The sequence below is a fragment of the Nesoenas mayeri genome (genome assembly GCF_963082525.1).
Source record: "Nesoenas mayeri genome assembly, chromosome: 20".
NCBI classification, from domain to species: domain Eukaryota; kingdom Metazoa; phylum Chordata; class Aves; order Columbiformes; family Columbidae; genus Nesoenas; species Nesoenas mayeri.
The window spans coordinates 4137450-4155612 of record NC_137569.1 but is presented as its reverse complement, the minus strand read 5'-3'; the positions used below and the strand labels follow the sequence as shown (position 1 = coordinate 4155612).

General features: G+C 45.5%; 1 protein-coding gene across 1 annotated transcript in view; it reads left to right on the top strand.

Annotated features, from left to right (window-relative positions):
* Window positions 1-17554, top strand: part of TAOK1 (TAO kinase 1) — a 62894-nt gene extending 45340 nt beyond the window's left edge. The window contains exons 12-20 of the mRNA XM_080357031.1: window positions 82-285; window positions 1491-1625; window positions 2184-2420; window positions 3171-3299; window positions 4758-4961; window positions 5482-5721; window positions 9251-9463; window positions 10536-10718; window positions 14511-17554. Coding sequence (XP_080213157.1) covers window positions 82-285; window positions 1491-1625; window positions 2184-2420; window positions 3171-3299; window positions 4758-4961; window positions 5482-5721; window positions 9251-9463; window positions 10536-10718; window positions 14511-14972 — 2007 coding nt within the window. The 3' untranslated portion in view covers window positions 14973-17554. The remainder of the gene's footprint in view (window positions 1-81; window positions 286-1490; window positions 1626-2183; window positions 2421-3170; window positions 3300-4757; window positions 4962-5481; window positions 5722-9250; window positions 9464-10535; window positions 10719-14510) is intronic.
* The last annotated feature ends 609 nt before the right edge of the window (window positions 17555-18163 follow it).

The window sequence follows — 18163 nt, the reverse complement described above, 5'->3', positions numbered from 1 at the left end:
ACGAGTGAACATTTCATTTGGTAATGTCCACAGATACAACTGCGATGGATGTGGATTTTCTTAATAATCCCTTTCTCCTAGGAACAAGATCACGGTGTCGGCAGGACAGGAACGGTCAATAGTGTCGGGAGTAATCAGTCCATTCCTAGTATGTCTATCAGTGCCAGTAGCCAAAGCAGTAGTGTTAACAGTCTTCCAGATGCCTCGGATGATAAGAGCGAGCTGGATATGATGGAGGGGGACCACACCGTGATGTCAAATAGCTCTGTCATTCATTTAAAGCCGGTAAGCATTGAATTTTTACTGGATAACTTTGAAGGTGTAAAATGGGAGGGTATTTGGTTGACAGAATGACAAAAAAATCAAGTGCTTCCTATCCTAAGACATTATTTTGAGGTTCTAATATTGTGCCCCAAATATATTAATGTGCATGGGAAACTTAGGAAGGTCGCTGTAAAAACTGTTTATTCCTGACGATTTCAGTAAAAATTACTAGTTGAATTGTTTCAAAAGCAGTTTGCATTACTGTGAGGAGTCAGAATGGCAGGTTGTGAATAGGTTTGTTAATAGTTAGCGGATGCCCTTAATTTGCAGAACACTGCTTCATGGAACAAAAGGATGCGAGCATTCCCTCCTTTTACCTCCTAGTTAGTGAATTCTCAGAGACAAGACCCACAGCAGTGGTTGAAATCTGTTCCTGAAGCACAAAGCATCCCAACGCTTGAGTATTTGGTTCGTGAACAAAGATGCATAGAAAAAGCAATGCGGCACTATGGCCGTGGCAAGGCGTGAAGCTCTTCCCGTGTTATCCCCGCACGATGAAGGATGAAGCGGGGAGTGTCCCGCTGAACCGTGCTGCTCTCGCTGCGAGGGGTTATCGCACCCTCTCTCAAAGCAGGAGCGTTCCCCTGGCTAATGAGAGGTGTGGTTAGAATGTTTTGTTCTTTGCCCAGATATGCAACAGATGCAGGTATTTCCTCAGGGAGTTAATTAGGATATCATATCTAACTACTAATCGCTCTGTGATGAATGACAAACTCAAAATAAGAATGTAGAATACACTGTGACAAATTTAAAGATTTGCTTTGAGGTGTTTCTGTTGTGGGCGTAATGAAAATCTTCCTCTGTCTTTCAGGGTTACAAAGATGTTTTTGTCTTTCAGACCTGATATAATCTACTTTCTAGCTTTTATGTTTTGGTGAAGTAAACATTCTCAGTCTTCAGTTTTCCATTTATTTTTCTCATTTTCAGCTTTAATTAGTAATTTTCCTCCTAGTGATAAAAATGTGCAGTGAAATTTTCAAAAGCAAGGATCCTAGATCAGAGTACACTCCTTCATCCAACTTATTGGCAGGAGGGTCTTTCAGGACTACTGAATGTAAAATGCTTTTGTTTTGTTTCCTTTTAAATGTCTTTTGAACCAGACCAAAATAAAAATCTCGAGTAACACAGATTCTCTTTATTCTCTCACATTAATATTTGCTGATAAGGAGGAAGAAAACTACAGAGAGGAGTCAGATCCTCGAACAAGGGCATCAGAACCCCAGTCTCCTCCCCAAGTATCTCGCCACAAGTCTCATTATCGCAACCGAGAGCACTTTGCTACTATACGCACAGCATCGCTGGTACGTTCAGGTTTGATTTTGATGAAGTTGTATAGGAAGGAATGCCTTTGAACATATATAGTACTATGAAACTACTTAGAGCTATTAGGATTGCATCAGGATACAAGCTGTCCTCGTTGACCAAGATATTATCACTGAAATAGTTAATTTAATAAAAGCTTAAATGCAACACCTATGCAAATGTAATTTGTGTGTATTAGATATTTTCAAAACCAATGTGCCTAGTACAATGCAGGAAAGTGTTTATCATAGTAAGCTGGGGTTTTTCATATGCATATTACGTATATTTGTGTATGTATGTATATACACACACTCATATTACAGTGGGCTAAAAAGACAGTTAGTAACAGTTTTAAAGCAGTTGCAGAGTTTTTTCTGCGGGAGCTCGTGTGACCGTGTCTACCACAGCAGAATTCAGTTTCTAATCTGCTCTGCTGCTGTTAGGACATGTGCTTTTCTTTACAACAAAATGATATTTCTTTACTGAGGTGTTTTTTGGTGTTGGTTAATGATTAAGAATCATTAACTTACTTTGGCCCGATGTGATTGTCTTCCTAGGTGACAAGGCAAATGCAGGAACATGAGCAAGACTCTGAACTGCGAGAGCAGATGTCTGGCTACAAACGTATGAGACGGCAACACCAGAAGCAACTGATGGCGTTAGAGAATAAACTGAAGGCAGAGATGGACGAGCATCGCCTCAGGTTGGACAAAGATCTTGAAACACAGCGTAACAATTTTGCTGCAGAAATGGAAAAGCTGATTAAAAAGCACCAAGCAGCCATGGAAAAAGAGGTAGGAGATTACGGTTTAGCAGACCAGTCTATATTTGTTCATTACATTGAATTGTCCACTTCCCCTCACTGATGAAGAGATGACATTGTAGTCTCTTACATGTCTGTTTTCAGGAACCAAGCAAATTGCTAATTAGAAAAAGGCTAATACATCACCTCCTTACACTAAGGGGTTTATGTAACTAGAGGAAAGGTATGTCCTTCATCACAGTGTGTTATCCTAAATGTTAGTGCACTGACCCCAGAGAAAATACTGTAAGGTTTTTCTTTTCTTTTGCCATGTATATTCCGTCAATAACTGACGGCGATTGAGTTTTACAGAGGCAGAGAAATTTGCCAGCTACGCTTAAACGTTCACCGTCTAGTTCCTTATGGATATGGGGGTTTTATGGTTTTAAATAATTGATAATGAAGTGGTGCCACCTACGGTGATCATTATTGGTTCTTAGTTCATCTTGAATCTCTCGGTGGAGGGCTAAGGTACAGTTTATCAGAAGGTATTGACTTGGTTAGGCAAGACTAGCAGAGCAATAGGGCTGAGGAAACGAGGGACTGAAAAAGGGCTCCTGCTGGGCACCTTGACGGGGGGTGGAAAGATAAGAGAGTGAGGGCAAGTTCCTGAGGCTTGTGTTTATTCATTGTGGTGAGTATCGTGGTGACTGTACCCCGAGTTCTGGGTCTTGGGGCTGAAACGGAGCGTGAGCCATAATCCGTTGGAGCTCGAACTGATTTGCTGCTGGATTTGCTGTAGGCTAAAGTGATGGCCAATGAAGAAAAGAAGTTTCAACAGCATATTCAGGCCCAACAGAAAAAAGAGTTGAACAGTTTCCTGGAGTCCCAGAAGAGAGAATATAAACTCCGTAAAGAGCAGCTGAAAGAGGTAACTCGTCTGTAATGAGAAATGTGAACCAATAGTGGAGCGTACGATACAGCGTGAGGGCGTGAACGTTCAGAAATCAGCGTGCGCTGTGCACAAGGGATCTTTGGGTTGCAGCAAGTCCTGCATTTCATGAGCAGTCTCCTGTGTTTGCTTCGTACCTTTGACTTTAGAAGGTTTATTGGTACCTAAATGTTCATCTTGTAAACATACAAATTTCTCCATTGTTTAATACTACTTTTTAGCCAAAACCATGCAAATTTGGCAGTCCTAAAGAATGATAAAAGGTAGTTGAAGAAAGGTTGTATTTTTCTCATACCTTATTGCTGCAGATATTGACCATGCACTGCAGCAGTTAGTGAAGTTTCTTACCACTTACGTGATATTTCTGTAGCAGCAATAAAACAGAACAGCAGAGATAATATGCAGGTTTTTTTTAAGGAAAGTATCTGTACAACACTATCCATGGAGAAAGCTGTGCAATAGTTCAGTAATCACTGTATTGTAGTGAAAATCATGACCTTTGTGAAAGGCAGAGAAACTGTAGAATCAAACTTGCTGATTCTTTTTGCAGAGTGACTGAAACCATAAACACTATAAATAATTTTTTTGAAAGAACCGTTTAGTGTTCAACCATCAACTTGTGTGACGCAAATTTGGAAGTTACTCCAAAGGGGAACATTCGCAAACATAGACATTTCCCAGGAGAAAGAAAGGCTAAAGAGCAGCAGAGCCAAGAAAGATCTCACAAAAACTATAGGAGCGTGGGCTCTTTATAATAACATAGAATCTTTTTCTGAGTGGGCACTAGATCACAGGGCACCAAGAAACACCAAGGAAATATAGAGCAGTTCTGTCTCATACTTAAGCTGAAACATATCGTGACAAGTCTAGTTACTGTATGGACATCTCTAGTATGCAGTTCAAGCAGGTCTTTTGCAAAACATGCTTCAGGCCGTATATTTAATTTAATACAAATGTGGAAACTGTGGCCTGACATGTGAACTTCTTAATATTATTTCTATATTCTAATGTGCTTCATGCAGCTGGAGTTTCATATGAACAATGTTTGTAAATGAGGGTGGCGATGTTTTCCTTCTCTCACTCCTTTGGGAGCCTGTAAAAACGCTTTTCAGGGAGTAAGAGAGATCTCCAAGTGGCTTTGCGTCCAGTGGCAAACCATCATTTTTATGTTTTAAGCTAATATGGATGTATGGAAACTGTGGGCATGAACCAGCGTTTTGACAGGTTAAAATGGCCAATGCAAAGTTGTAGCTAAATTTGCTCCACTGTGAATGGTCTCCTGGTGTTCCCTTAGATATGCAATAGGATGCGTTTTTGCAGAGGCTGGGATGGTGCCGGCCATGAGAAGACAAGGTAGATTGGACAGGTCTGTCCAATTGTTCAGGGCCAAGGAGCTCAATGTGGCTATTCCCCAATTAATGACCTTGCTCTTACCAGGAGCTGAATGAAAACCAGAGCACTCCGAAGAAGGAGAAGCAGGAGTGGCTCTCCAAGCAGAAGGAGAACATCCAGCATTTCCAGGCGGAGGAAGAAGCCAATTTGCTGAGGCGTCAGAGGCAGTACTTGGAGCTGGAGTGTCGCCGCTTTAAGAGACGGATGCTCCTTGGCCGCCACAATCTGGAGCAGGATCTGGTTCGAGAGGTAAGAGACCAAGCAGAGATGAGATCTGGAACCACCTGTGTGAAACGTACCTCACAGGAGCACCTTCCATCCAGCTCCAGTCTCACTGAAGTGTTAATTACCACATCTGAAGACTTTTTTGGTAAAATAATGGTTTGAGGTGTTTTGCAATGCCGTCTGGTAATCCCTATGGCTTTTAGGGCGTCGTGCGGAATCAAATGTTCACATTAGTGCCCTATTGTGGGAGAATTGTTGGAGCAATAAAGTCAGCAGACACAACACAGTTGCAGTCCTTTCCAGAAAGTGTTTACTCTGAATCCTGTTGAGCATCTAGAACAGGAAGAAGAAAAGTGAAATGAGGAAGGAAAAATTACCGGTGGCAGTGCTGTCTGCTCCTGATAAGATGTAGAAACTCTGTGCTCCGTCCTCAGATGCCTTGGAAAGAGAGAAATGCCCTTGTGAACAAAGCAAAATGTCACGTTGTGGACGGAAATCCAACTTAGTACAAAGAATCTAATAACTCCCTCTGTCCTCCCGTTAGGAGCTGAACAAAAGGCAGACGCAGAAGGACCTGGAGCACGCCATGCTGCTGCGCCAGCACGAGTCCATGCAGGAGCTGGAGTTCCGCCATCTCAGCACCATCCAGAAGATGCGCTGCGAGCTGATCCGACTCCAGCACCAGACCGAGCTCACCAACCAGCTGGAATACAACAAGCGCCGGGAGCGGGAGCTGAGGCGCAAGCACGTCATGGAGGTCCGGCAGCAGCCCAAGAGCCTCAAGGTACCAACGGGGGTTGGGGCGCGAGCTGCTGGGGGTGATGGAACAGCGCTACGTGGCAGCTCAGTTCTCATTTGGGGGTCCAAGGTCTTTTGGAGCTCGTGAATTTGCAGAGGTGTCTCACTTTGTAACAAATATTCGTCAAGTTGTGCAACTGCAGCCCTGCAAGCATCGTATGTATGAACCACAGCAGTGTGGCGGTCAGGGTTGCAGTGCGTTGTAGGCAGGCCGTAGCAGCACTATTCCCTCATTTTGTTTGAAAAACTATTGTTCTCAGCAACACGCCTTCCTTTTTGTGTTAGTTTAAAATGCATTTAATCTTTGCAGTGCCCTTGTTTTCCCCTCTTCTTCCTCCTACACCATTTTCTGATCCTTCTCTCCCCCCATATATAAGAAGAAAATGTATTTTTCTCTAATGAAGCAATGTCATAAAAAAAAAAGCTTTGTATTCCTGTGCACATCAAAACTGAACTGTGCTATCGGTCTTGGCCAGCACACCTGATTATTGTTTTTGTATTAAGGCTGCTGTGCTAGAAAGTGTGAGAGGAAGAGAGCGAGACGCCAGCGTCCCCGGGGAGCTCCTGGCACTGACCTTTGCTGTCTTGTGCTCTCATGGGTTTCTCGCGCTGCCCTTGGAACTGCGGTCGCTGACCAGAACTGTAGGGCCCCTCTAATTGAGGCTTTTAGTGTTTTCATTGTAAGCCTTCGCTTCATCCAAAGAAGCCCAGTGGTTTATTCTGAAGTGTCTGAGAAGGGAGTATCAGGCCTTTCACAAAGCTTCCTGGAACGTTTACTTTGAGGAGGCAGATTTCTTCTCTCCACCCAGTGTTCAGCTGCGCCACTAACAAAACGAGTGTATGGCATACTGAGCATGGGCTTTCTTTGTTGTTCTAGGTCTTTCTTCTTCATGGTATTTCCCACCTGACTTAGTTTTCACCACCTGCAAGTTATCTTCTTACAGAGAAAATAACCAACTTGAAAATAGAAATAAATACCTGATTTGTCAATATTAGAATAATACTAAACAGTGAAAACCCAGCTCGTGAGAACAAGGGACCATCAGATTGCTGTTGAGAGTCTCCAAGGATATAGGGTATAAATAGCTGATGACTTCACGGGGAAGCTGCGCTGCACTCTGCGCTGAATAAAACTGAAGCAGCTGTATTAGGCTGATCCTTCTGAGATTAGCATGAATGAGTTCTGCCTCCCCAAGGTGACGCGCTGCGAACACGGTGGGCAGCACATCCGTCCTCCGCCCCTTGCAGCAGGCGGGACAGCAGGATCCTCACCTCAGCTGCCCCGTCCCCTCCACAGCCCCTGCAGTCCCTGCGCAGTGAGGACAGGGCTGGACCGTCTGCGCGGGGCATGGGAAGCGTGTACTTGATTTGTGTGGCTGTTCTGTGATTAGCAAAGGATTTCAGGCTTGAGCTGTCAATCCAGCACCTTTGCGTACACTCAGTGCTAATAATGCAGCCTGCTGGACAACCGTTCGGTTTGTAGCACAATCCCCTCTTTATTGAGGCTGTTGCCTTGCATTAATTCTTCTCTTGCTCCTGGCCAATGCAGGCAAGTATTCTTATTTGACTAGATAATTTGACTATTTATTCAGTTTCTCTCCTCAGCAACGTTTTCCCTCGAGGGCACATGTTTCAGGCTTTCCCTTTGTTATTTAGTGAGGTCCTTTGTCCTGAAAACAGACTTTTAACGGTCAGTGTCTGTTGCCGCTATTACAGCACCAGAAGGACTCATAACTAGAATTCACCCTTCAGTGAAAACTGCTCTGTTATTATTTCGAGAGTGTTAATTGTGATGCAAATACCTTCTTGCTGGTATTTCACAATACTAGGGGTCAAAACGCTCTTGTCAGAAGTCTGACTGGAAATCTTACCCCTCCCTTCTGTTTCCTGTTGTTGAAGCCTTTGGGTTGGAAGCCTGTAAACAGAGTCTGGTGTCCAAGTGAGACTTCACAGACAGTGAGGATAGAATAGATCGTTGGTGTTTTGCTGTGACCAGGTCCCTGATGGGAATGTGTAACCTGCTGATGCTTTCCTTAGGGGCAGGGAGAAACAACCTTAAAGGTTTCCTGGAGGGAAGTAGCTTCTGATGACTTTAGAAAGAGTGAAAGTGATGTATTGCTCCCCGTGGTATGTGTTTTGGTTTGAATGAAACCCACTTTTATCCTGCTTTCAGCATCAGCTTAGCAAAGTGGAATTGTTGGTTTATGCAGCAAAGCTGATGATGTCTAAATAGGGCTGGATGTATCGTCTGATCCCACAGCATCTTTCTGGGTGGCTCCAAGTGCTGCGCTTGTCACCTGCGCTGCTGAGCCTGGAGCTGGTGCCAGGAGCTGACAGGGGACGTGGACATGGACGTATCTGCCTTGCTGCCTCACACCCCGGAGCTCTTCCGCCTTACTCAAGAGACACAAATCTATTTCTGCCCCCAGTGCTTTAGGACTTGACCGTGATGACTGACAGTGGGAATGGCCCATAGTGATGCTGACTGCCCTGATTTAGGGGTTTGTTTGGTTTTTCTTACCATGGTGAACTTGACTATCTGTCAGTTAACCACCATCACTCATCACTTCTGGGTTTTGCTAGTTAGAAGCATCCCTGCCAGCCCTCCTGTAGAAACACAGAGGGAACTCCACAACACGTTCCTTTTCAGGGTCTTAAAACACTTACAAGCTGCTCTGGAGGCAGGTAAGGCAGGTGAAAGGAAAAAAAGTAATAATTAATTTTCCTCGAGGTCATACAACAAAATCGGATCCAGGTACCTTTTCAGGATTAATGTCTCCAGCCCTGTGTGCAGTCACCAAGTTATGTCTCTAAACAATACAGAGATGCTAGCAAAGTGCAAAGGAAAAACTCAATCCCCAGGAACCCTGCACTGGGGCTGGGGAATTGTTTTGTTTGCTAGACTAGCACAATGCTGATGTTGCTTGTGGCGAACATCTTCAAGCATCTAATCTTTCCCAGCCATTTTTTGAGTATCTTTATGAAAACCAGGGTCGTAATATCAAGGGTTAGCATACATCTTCATCAAACCCTCAATGGAAAAAGTGTTGCTCTTTTTCCCTGTCCCTTCCCATGCACCAGATCTGCTTCTTTCCATGACATTAAGTACTGTTCATATATATGTGCCATAGTCACGTGTAAGTATGGCTTTCGGTGCTAATAAATATTAGTCCTGTCCCTCAAGAACTTTTCTTGAAAAGCAACACCCAGGGCTGGATCCAGTCCAGTGACAAATGTGAGGCTCTTTGTGCAGAGACAGCTGTATTTAGGCTGCAGCTTTGTTATGAAAGTGTCTGTATTGTAATTGTTTCGCACAGTAGCAGTGTCAAAGCAGCTGCAGCAATAGTCATTGCCTCTTGTCTGTTTTGCTTCCCTCCTTGCACTGTAGATGTTAATATACATTTGTGAATTCTTGAACTCATATCCTTAATGTAATCCTAAATATCCATTTGAATGGATATTTCTCCCATTTGAAACACGCTGTTTTTTTCTTTGTGTCCCCTCCATCTTTCCAGTCAAAAGAACTACAGATAAAGAAGCAGTTTCAGGATACATGCAAGATCCAAACCAGACAGTACAAAGCACTGAGAAACCATCTGCTGGAGACCACGCCAAAGAGTGAACATAAAGCTGTCCTCAAACGGCTCAAGGAGGAGCAGACGCGGAAGCTGGCTATCCTGGCTGAGCAGTATGATCACAGCATTAATGAAATGCTCTCCACACAAGCTGTGAGTCGCCTCCGAGGGACCCAGGGTTCCTCAGCCAAATAGGGATGTTTGCATTGGTTAAAATCTGTATCCTGACAGCAGGCTAGCTGCTTCCTTGCCACCTGCACCATACCCAGCACAGTCTTTCCTCTACTCAAAAAGCAGCATTCAAAGGCGGAGGAAAGAGGTATTACCCCCTTCACGGAGGTTGAATTGAAGCTGCTGTTGCAGAGATGCAAAGTGATGCATCTGTGTGGCCACAGGACTGCTTTGGCATGAAGTCTGAGAACATAGATGTCCCTGTCAGAGCATCATTAAATAACGTGCAGCTTGCTGTCTTAAGTCATTTAGGTTTTGGTTTGTCAATGATACCAACCGAAGGGTGTCCCACTGGTGGAAGATGCTCATTGAGTCATGGAGGAGTCCAGACTTTTGACTGTAAATATGAAATAATGCTTAAAGTGTTGTGAAAGTTCTGTGACTCCTTTAAGAGATTCCTTCTTTAAGGAATGACCACATGAGCAATGCTTTGAGTCCTTGCTGCAACTGAATGTGCAGTTTTCTTTGCACTTCCTGCATATTGCATCCTGCTCACATCACTCTGCACAAATTTGATGCTGTGAGGCAGGGTAGCTGTCTTAATTTATATATGGAAAGGTTAAAAGTTCAGTATCATATGTAATTATATTTTTTTGCCCAAAGTCCTGCATTGGCAGGGATATGGACTTGAATCTCCTGTGTACAGGTAATTGGTTAATCCATTTGAACAGAGCAAGAGATTTTCTCTTTGCCTCTAGCGAAAGGAGAGCTGTGGATGTTGGCACCTCCAGCAGTCTGGTCTCTGCAGGATGGATCGTGGTTCCTGAGGCGCCACTGCTCATCAGCATCACTTGCATCAGCACTGTGGGCTCACTGTCACCGCTCTTTGTCACTATAGGTCCTCTGTTCAGTGAAACGAAGTACAATAGAGACCAGTTGTATTGCTAAGAAAACAAAGTCCCATCCCATTCTCTCCCCCTCCTCACAGTCCTCCCCCTGAGTGTCATGAGTGGTTACCCCATAGTGAAACGTCTCTATTGTCTGTCTTTCCCAGCTGCGTTTGGATGAAGCACAGGAAGCAGAGTGCCAGGTTTTGAAGATGCAGCTGCAGCAAGAATTGGAGCTGCTGAATGCATATCAGAGTAAAATCAAGATGCAGGCAGAAGCCCAGCATGATCGGGAGCTGCGTGATCTTGAACAGAGGGTATCCCTCCGTCGGGCCCTCCTTGAGCAGAAGGTAAATGGGCAGACGAGCATCGTGAGCGTGCTCCGTATTTCAGATCTTAAGTTGCACTGTGCTTAACAATAGGGAGAGAAATTGCTTTTACCTTGCTGTGTATAGCAGCACAGCTCACTTGGGTATGTGCCTCTCTGGGATGATAGCTCGGTGACACAAAGGCCAAACTTTCTGCCAGCTCAGCCGTCCTGCGTGAGCAGCTTCTGGCTGGGATAGAGCTGTGTGAAGCGTGCCAGAGGGAGCCGTGCCGCTCTGGGCAGAAGGGAAAGGGAACTGTTCTTTCTGTCTCTGAGCTGCAGATGAGCTTCCCCAGCTCATTAGAGGACAGACAATAACAACCTAAAGCGAGAGGAATTTTTGAAGTTTTCCATGATATCAGCAGTAGGTATCTTTGGAGAGGGAGGCGGGGCGTAAAATGTATTTGAGACTCTGTGTTTTATGGTAATACTATTTTACTGCAGATCTGTTCCATTTGTCACTCTGTGGAGACCAGGCTGCAGCTTCCCTGTAAATTCATCCTTGTTATGGAAATGCTGCTGTCTGCAGCATTTCCCTGAGCAAACTGAAGCAGCCAGACCCAGGGGCATGGGTGACCTGCTGCTCCCCAGCTTTCAGCTTGTACTTGGCTTGTACAAGGTGCTCGTTGTTGAAGTTTGCTTTTCTATGCAGTGCCAGGCATGTGGTGTGTATAGAAATGTGAGTGGCCTATGCAAACCAGGGGAAGGGTAATGCACCAGTCAGGGAAAGGAAATACACAATCTGCCTTCATCCTGCAAATGTTTTCTCCTTTGATTTGCCCTGTGGGTGTCAGCCATCGCCATTCACGCGACAGTTTCCAACTTTGCTGATCGGCGGTTATTAAATTAGGGCAATTACTCTGTGGCCTCAAGGTTCTTCACACTCCAGTTCTCCCAGAGGCGAACAGATGGATGCTGGGCTGACAGAGGGACCTCACGAGAATAAAACTGCTCCACCTCACGGTCAGCCAGGGAAGCATCTCCAAGAAGCCAGTGCAGTCCTAGTGAGCTTTGGCCTCCCGCAAATAGACTTGAATCTCTGAAAGTAACTGAATTTGTGAAAACACAGCTCTCATGTGGAGCTCACTTGTGCAATAGCTGTCTTTAGACCCTATCGTGAGTTATTTTGCTCCCATCCAGAAGAGGACGGCTCCATCACAGCCCTGCGCTGGAGGGTGTATTGTGCTGGACGTGCATTGCCCTCTGGTGGCATCATCTGCGAGAGCCAGCTGCTGGTCATTGCTTCTGCTCTGTGGGAGCAGCGTGTGTTGCATCGCATGCAGTGTTATGTTAGAAGTTGAAGCAAGGCCAGTGACTTAAGAAAAACACACATCAACTGGTAGTAATGTTGTATAAATCTTTCAGTGTGGGCCAGAATTGAAGTCTCTGTGCACAGAAAGCCTTTGCAAAGCATTTGGCAACAGTACTGGTGGTAGAAAACTTAGCAATGCTACATCATAGAAAAAATGATAAAATTAAGAGCTAGCATAATTTTTCTGCATGTGTTCTCGTGCCCTGTGTGTCCCTATGTGACTACTGCATTAGAATAACAAGATTGGATGATTTTTCAGCTTCCCCAGGTGGGAGCCTTTCTTCAGCAGTACATGCAGTGCTGTCACGTTGCGACTCTCAAAGTCGTGGACCCACGATGAGGCTGTTTCTTGCTGGGGTTACAGTCACTTAGCGGCAACCCAAGGGAAAAGATGTGGGTGCAAAGGTAGATGCATCCTCGTTTTGCAAGGGTGTTCTGTGTGGGAAGGAGCGTTGTTCTGGTTTTGTAAGAATTAAGAGTTGTGAGTACTCTGGTGTGGGTCACTCAGCGATGTCGCCTGATATTTATGTGCCTGTGCTAAACAGGAGCTGGCAGCCAGAGAAAGGGCAGGTGTGTGTGCGCAAGATGAATGTCTGAATTTATATTCACAAAAATATACATAGCCTGTGGCAAAGTCAGTCCTTGAAGTTCAATAATAAGCCAGATTCCAGAAGTTGAGGCGTGCATAGGACTCTGCTTCCTTCTCAGTGCAGTGCTCTGTGTTTTTGCTGGTGCCCATCACCATAGTAACTCACCAGAGCACAGATCTGACTTAGGCTGAGCTGGGAGTAGCCAGGCCCATCAACATGCCAGTGACTGAACCGCTGTACAAGCAGTTGCCTGATGCTGTTTGTGTTGCACCAGTAATGACTGTGTCCCAAGAGCATCTTTAAAAGACTTGAGATTCACACATCTCCTTCCACACGCCTCAGACACCCCGTCCTGCATCCCGAGGTCGTTTCTAAGTGATGTCACTTCACCACGGTGTGTTGGATGTGCCTTGCTGTGAAGTTCATCGACACTAAGTCCCGTATGTTACGCTGTCGTGAAGCCTGAAAACTCAGCAGCGGGACGTGCTGAAGACACTGTAGTTCTGGAGAAGGAAGGGGAGGATTCTGCTTAGATAGCAGGGCTGGAAAAAGCAAGTGGAGCATTTTAAAGAGATAATGTTAGAGATGGCACCTTCCTCCTGTTCTGCCTTTTCCAAGGCAGCTGACCGCTGCGTGGCTTTCAGGAGGGAGCAGGGCTGCTCTGCAGAGAGAGTCGGTGTCACTCAGTGCTGAGAAACAGGCAAGTGGGTAAGGCTGTTTCTGAAAGCCCCAAATGGCTCAGGAGATGACTCACGCTGGAGCAGATTGTTTCCTAAATTCCAGATGAAATCATGGTGCTTATTCCCTGACTAAGACAAGAGCGTTTACAAGTACAGCACTCTGCCCAGTACCTTCAGCACAGACCAAGATAACACCTCTTGGCCGCAGTGCTGCTGGCAGCAGGGGAGATGCCACTGAGCTATGATAGAAGTCTTGGCTGCTGCTTTTTACCCATTTGGTCTTTTTCACCAAGGCCAAAAGTAGATTTTTCAGTGCTGGCAAGAAGATAATGGAGTGATTCTTTGGTTCTCCACCTGACTGATTTCAATAGAAAAGGCTTTCAGCCCTGTCTGAGAGGTGTCAGGAGGCCGTAGCCCCATGTTTCTGTTCTTAGAGAGCTGATCCCAGTGCCCCTACCACAGTACCATTGGAAACCGATTTGAAACAGTGTTATGGGCAGGAAATTGGAGTTGCCAGCTTGCGTATCATCTAGCTAATGGTCTGCCCCACAGTTCAAACATCACTGCCTGCTTCTGTCAGACACACCCACTGGAGAAAATTTCAGGGTAACGAAACATGAAAAACCAATTTAGGAAAGGGGTAGATAAGAGGTGATAAGCGTGAGCTAAGAAAATCTGACCAGTGAACGTTGGAGAGGAAACTGAATGCAAGCTCATACTGGAGAAAAACAGCAGTTGTCATCATCAGGTTCAGCTATAAACAGTGCAGGTCCCATTAAACTGTGCTGGCAGGTATTTGACTTGATGGACACTGTGCTTGGCTGTGTCTGAAGGTGCTTTCCCAGCAGGCTTCTATGGAAGCTGTAGACTTTGCTACATCAATTAACCCATGTCAAGCTGTTACTATCACTGCAAACTTTGGATTTGTGTCCCTAAAACTTCTGTGTTCACCAGGGAACAGGGACCAAGCCCCTCCAACCGGTGTTCACCATGCTTTGGCATGTGCAGGTCTGTGGGACTTACCCTTTTGTGTTGAGAACAGATTGTGTGTCAGTGGGCATCTGATATAGATATAGAAACGTGGGGAGGAGGTTCCGTGTGCGCTTGCTGTTACAGGTCCTTCGAAGACTGGAGGCTGTGCCTGTGAAGGAGTCCTGCTGCTACACACTGTCTCTTCTTTTTTTCCTTCCCAGATTGAGGAGGAGATGCTGGCGTTGCAGAACGAGCGTACCGAACGGATACGAAGCCTGCTGGAGCGTCAAGCTCGCGAGATCGAAGCCTTTGACTCAGAGAGCATGAGGCTAGGTTTTAGTAATATGGTTCTTTCTAATCTCTCCCCCGAGGCGTTCAGCCACAGCTACCCGGGAGCTTCTGGCTGGTCCCACAATCCTACTGGGGGTGCAGGACCTCACTGGGGTCATCCCATGGGTGGCCCACCACAAGCTTGGGGCCATCCAATGCAAGGTGGACCCCAGCCATGGGGTCACCCCTCGGGGCCCATGCAGGGGGTGCCTCGAAGTAGTGCTATAGGGGTCCGCAACAGCCCCCAGGCTCTGAGGCGGACAGCTTCTGGGGGACGGACGGAACAGGGCATGAGCAGGAGCACAAGTGTTACTTCACAAATATCCAATGGTTCACACATGTCTTATACATAACTTAAACAATAACTGAGGGTGGCAATTCCACTGGAGCTGTCTGCCTACAGAAACTGCCTACAGACACCAGCCCAGCAGCCTCCTCAGTGCGGTGCTGACGTGTGGAAGCTGGGTGCACATGGAATATTGTATTCATTTTGTAAAGCATTACGTTTTGTGTTTACTAACTGGGATGTCATAGTATTTGGCTGCAGGGTTTGGGGGGGGTGGTTTTTTGTTGTGTTTGTTTTTGTTTTTTGTTTTTGTTTTTTGTTTTTGTTTTTCATTTTTACTTTTTGGAGGGGTCTTGGGAGGGCGTCTGAGAAATATATGCAATTAGAAGAGTTGGCTGGTGGTCGTCACACTGACAGGACAAAAGGGGCTCAGACTGCCCTCGTCACGCGATCCGTAGGAAGTCTGAGGGAGAACGGAGACCTCCTCCCATGTCCATAAATTTCGAACTGCCACCCTGCAAAAACCAGGCGAGCTGCCTTTAAACCAACATCCAGGGGAGGAACAGCTGGATCTTCTGTTCCGTTTTTATTTTGTCATGAAATTGGATACATTTCTAGGGTATTGCCTCTGCCAGGAGGCGTTTTCAAAGACTCGTAGGTGAGGAAGAAGGGTGAGAAGAGAGGCCAAGAGACCCCAGGGCTCAGCAGGGCCCTTCTACCCAAGTGCCCGCTCCGTGTGGTGTCAGAAGTGACGTTCTCTCAGAAGGCACTGGTCAGCTTCCCGAGAAGCGTGTGTGTGAACGTGTCTGGAGGGAACAGGCTAGAAATGTTCAAAATTATGATTCCTGCTTTGGCACTCCCTGACTGTGCTGCTGGTAGCTCAGACGAGGTTGGGCAGAGGAGCGTAAATAATGCACTTGTACAGCTAATACTGTGACATCTCATCTTAGCTAAGCATCAGGATAATTCTTGGAGCCCAGCGTAGTCCTTTTTGCTCCATTCAGAAATGTTTAGACTCTCAGCCAATCAATCTCAAATGCCAGAGGTATTTTGAAGGATGCCATAGTCACAAAATGCCATTGATCGGGTTTTTCATTATCACACTACATCCACCAATTTATTACCTTTTTGGCTTGTTGCAATTTCCTGTTTACATGTAGAGTGTAGCCAACTGTTTAAATGTTTAGTTGCCACAGTGTACCAGGAGGAGCTGAGCCAATGACTTTCCCAGCTGATGACTAACCCACATCACCACTGTAGATCTGGCTGCATGTGAGGCTCCTTTTTTTATTACTTTCGTTGCTGCAATACTTCACAGCTTTTACAGTCCCTCGAGATGCTGTGGTATTTTGGCAGCATATCACGCTGAACCGTGCGAGAAGGCACTACTTCCAGAGGCTCCTTGGAGCTGCTGTACTACTGAAAGGAAGCAAAGGAGGTTGTGAAATCCAGACGGCGATAAAGGGGTCAGGGAGTTTGGTTAACCGAATGACTTTGTGGCATCGTGTCATCCCTTAGTGCTGGGAACCGGAGATGTCCCCACGTGCCGGGTCGGGCTGGGGCTGGTGAAGGAGCAGGTAGATGAAGTTTGGCTTGAGGCAAAGATTTCCATCTTGGGGACTGACCAGCCAGGGTTCTTTGTAAATGTTTTTCCTTGCACACTAATCATCTTGAAGAAAACACTAGCTGCTAACTCTAGGATTTGCCTTTAATATGTTTATAGGGCTCAAAAGCAAGGTTTTCCGAATGTGTTTGTCCATGTGACATATTTATATAGTAAATAGTGTCTCGCTGCTGTTCAGTACTCTCAACGGGGCGACGTTCTTTCGTTAGCTCAATTAACATCCACTCCCAGTCCTTAACTCTCTGCCAGTGTCCAGTGAATCCAACTGGGATTTCTAGCGTCTTGATGTAGCATATCACTCTAATCAAAGATGGAAACTACCAAAATACATTCAAGTAGCCCCTTAGGAAGGAGCTTTGTAGTACTAACAGTTGACGGAAGCCTGGGGTGAGGTGGTGGCCCCATGGAGGTGACTCTGGTTGTCCCCCCCTGGGGCAAGTGGTGACCGCGAATTATCCTGTCCTTTCTTCTGCTATGTTTTCATGTGGAATTGGATGTTTTAGGGTCATTCTTTTGCATTGCGGTGTTGTTGGAATGCAGCGAAACTGATTTAGGAAAGGTACCTGTATTTTCCTTGGGGTTAGAAAGATAAAAACGAAAGGAAAGGCCAAAATTGTGTTCGTATTGGGATTTACCGTGAGCGTGGAGGGTGCGCCCAGAGCTCGGTGCTGACACGGCGTTTTGAAGTTCAGCTCCTCTATCACAAACAGCAGCATTGGGGACAGGCTATACCTGCAAGTTCCGTGGGTTCATTCTTTTGCTTCTGTTACGGTTTGAATTTGGTCAAAGTCTCTGGCTTAAATTGAGCTACTTCAACAGAATTCTCTCAACCCATCTCTTTGTGTAATGTCGAGCATGACTGAATGCTGAATCCAAATGATGGCTATCCCATATTGGCTTTTTTGTATTCAAAAAGAATTGTGTAGTAACCATTTTTACATGTATATCATGTGCAGACCTGGACTATTCCAACAAGTTAATATTTTAATTAAAATAGTTTGCAAAAACTGATTCAGATCAACTGGTCTAAATGTGTGTGTCCCTGTGTGTATGTGGGGGAAGGAAAGCTGTCCCGAACAAGCCTGATTTCCAGAGAAAACACCCCGTTACATAGCCAGAGGGACTCAGGGTCAGGCTGTGCCTTGGAGGTGTGTGAGGAGGCCCTTGGTGTTGAGAATTTTAATGTATCTCGGGTGTATTTCTGAGATACATTAACAACTATAGGCCGGAGAGACGCAAACACTCTCTGAATCAGTTTGCAAACTCTGTTTTTAAAAGTAAGACCAATTACGCCATATTGTCTATAGCAGTCATGTGCTAACCCTCATTTTAAAAATACTGTAAATCGTGGAAACTACTCCAGTACCTCAGCAAAGATGTTACATCTCTTATGTTCGTATTTCACACTGGGGAAGCTCGTCTGTACGGACTGCTTTGCCAACTTTATTGCGGTATTTTCATCAGCTTAAGCCCCTGAAATCTGTTACTCTGTGGTTGTTTTTCTTTCCCCTTTGCAAAGACGTAAAGTTCTGATGTAGTTTAGCCCACAGATGAAAATAAGAGGGGCCAGCATTTTCACCTTTTTCTGATTTGAATTTCTTTTTGATTTTATTTAACCAAACCCAGTGGAAGGG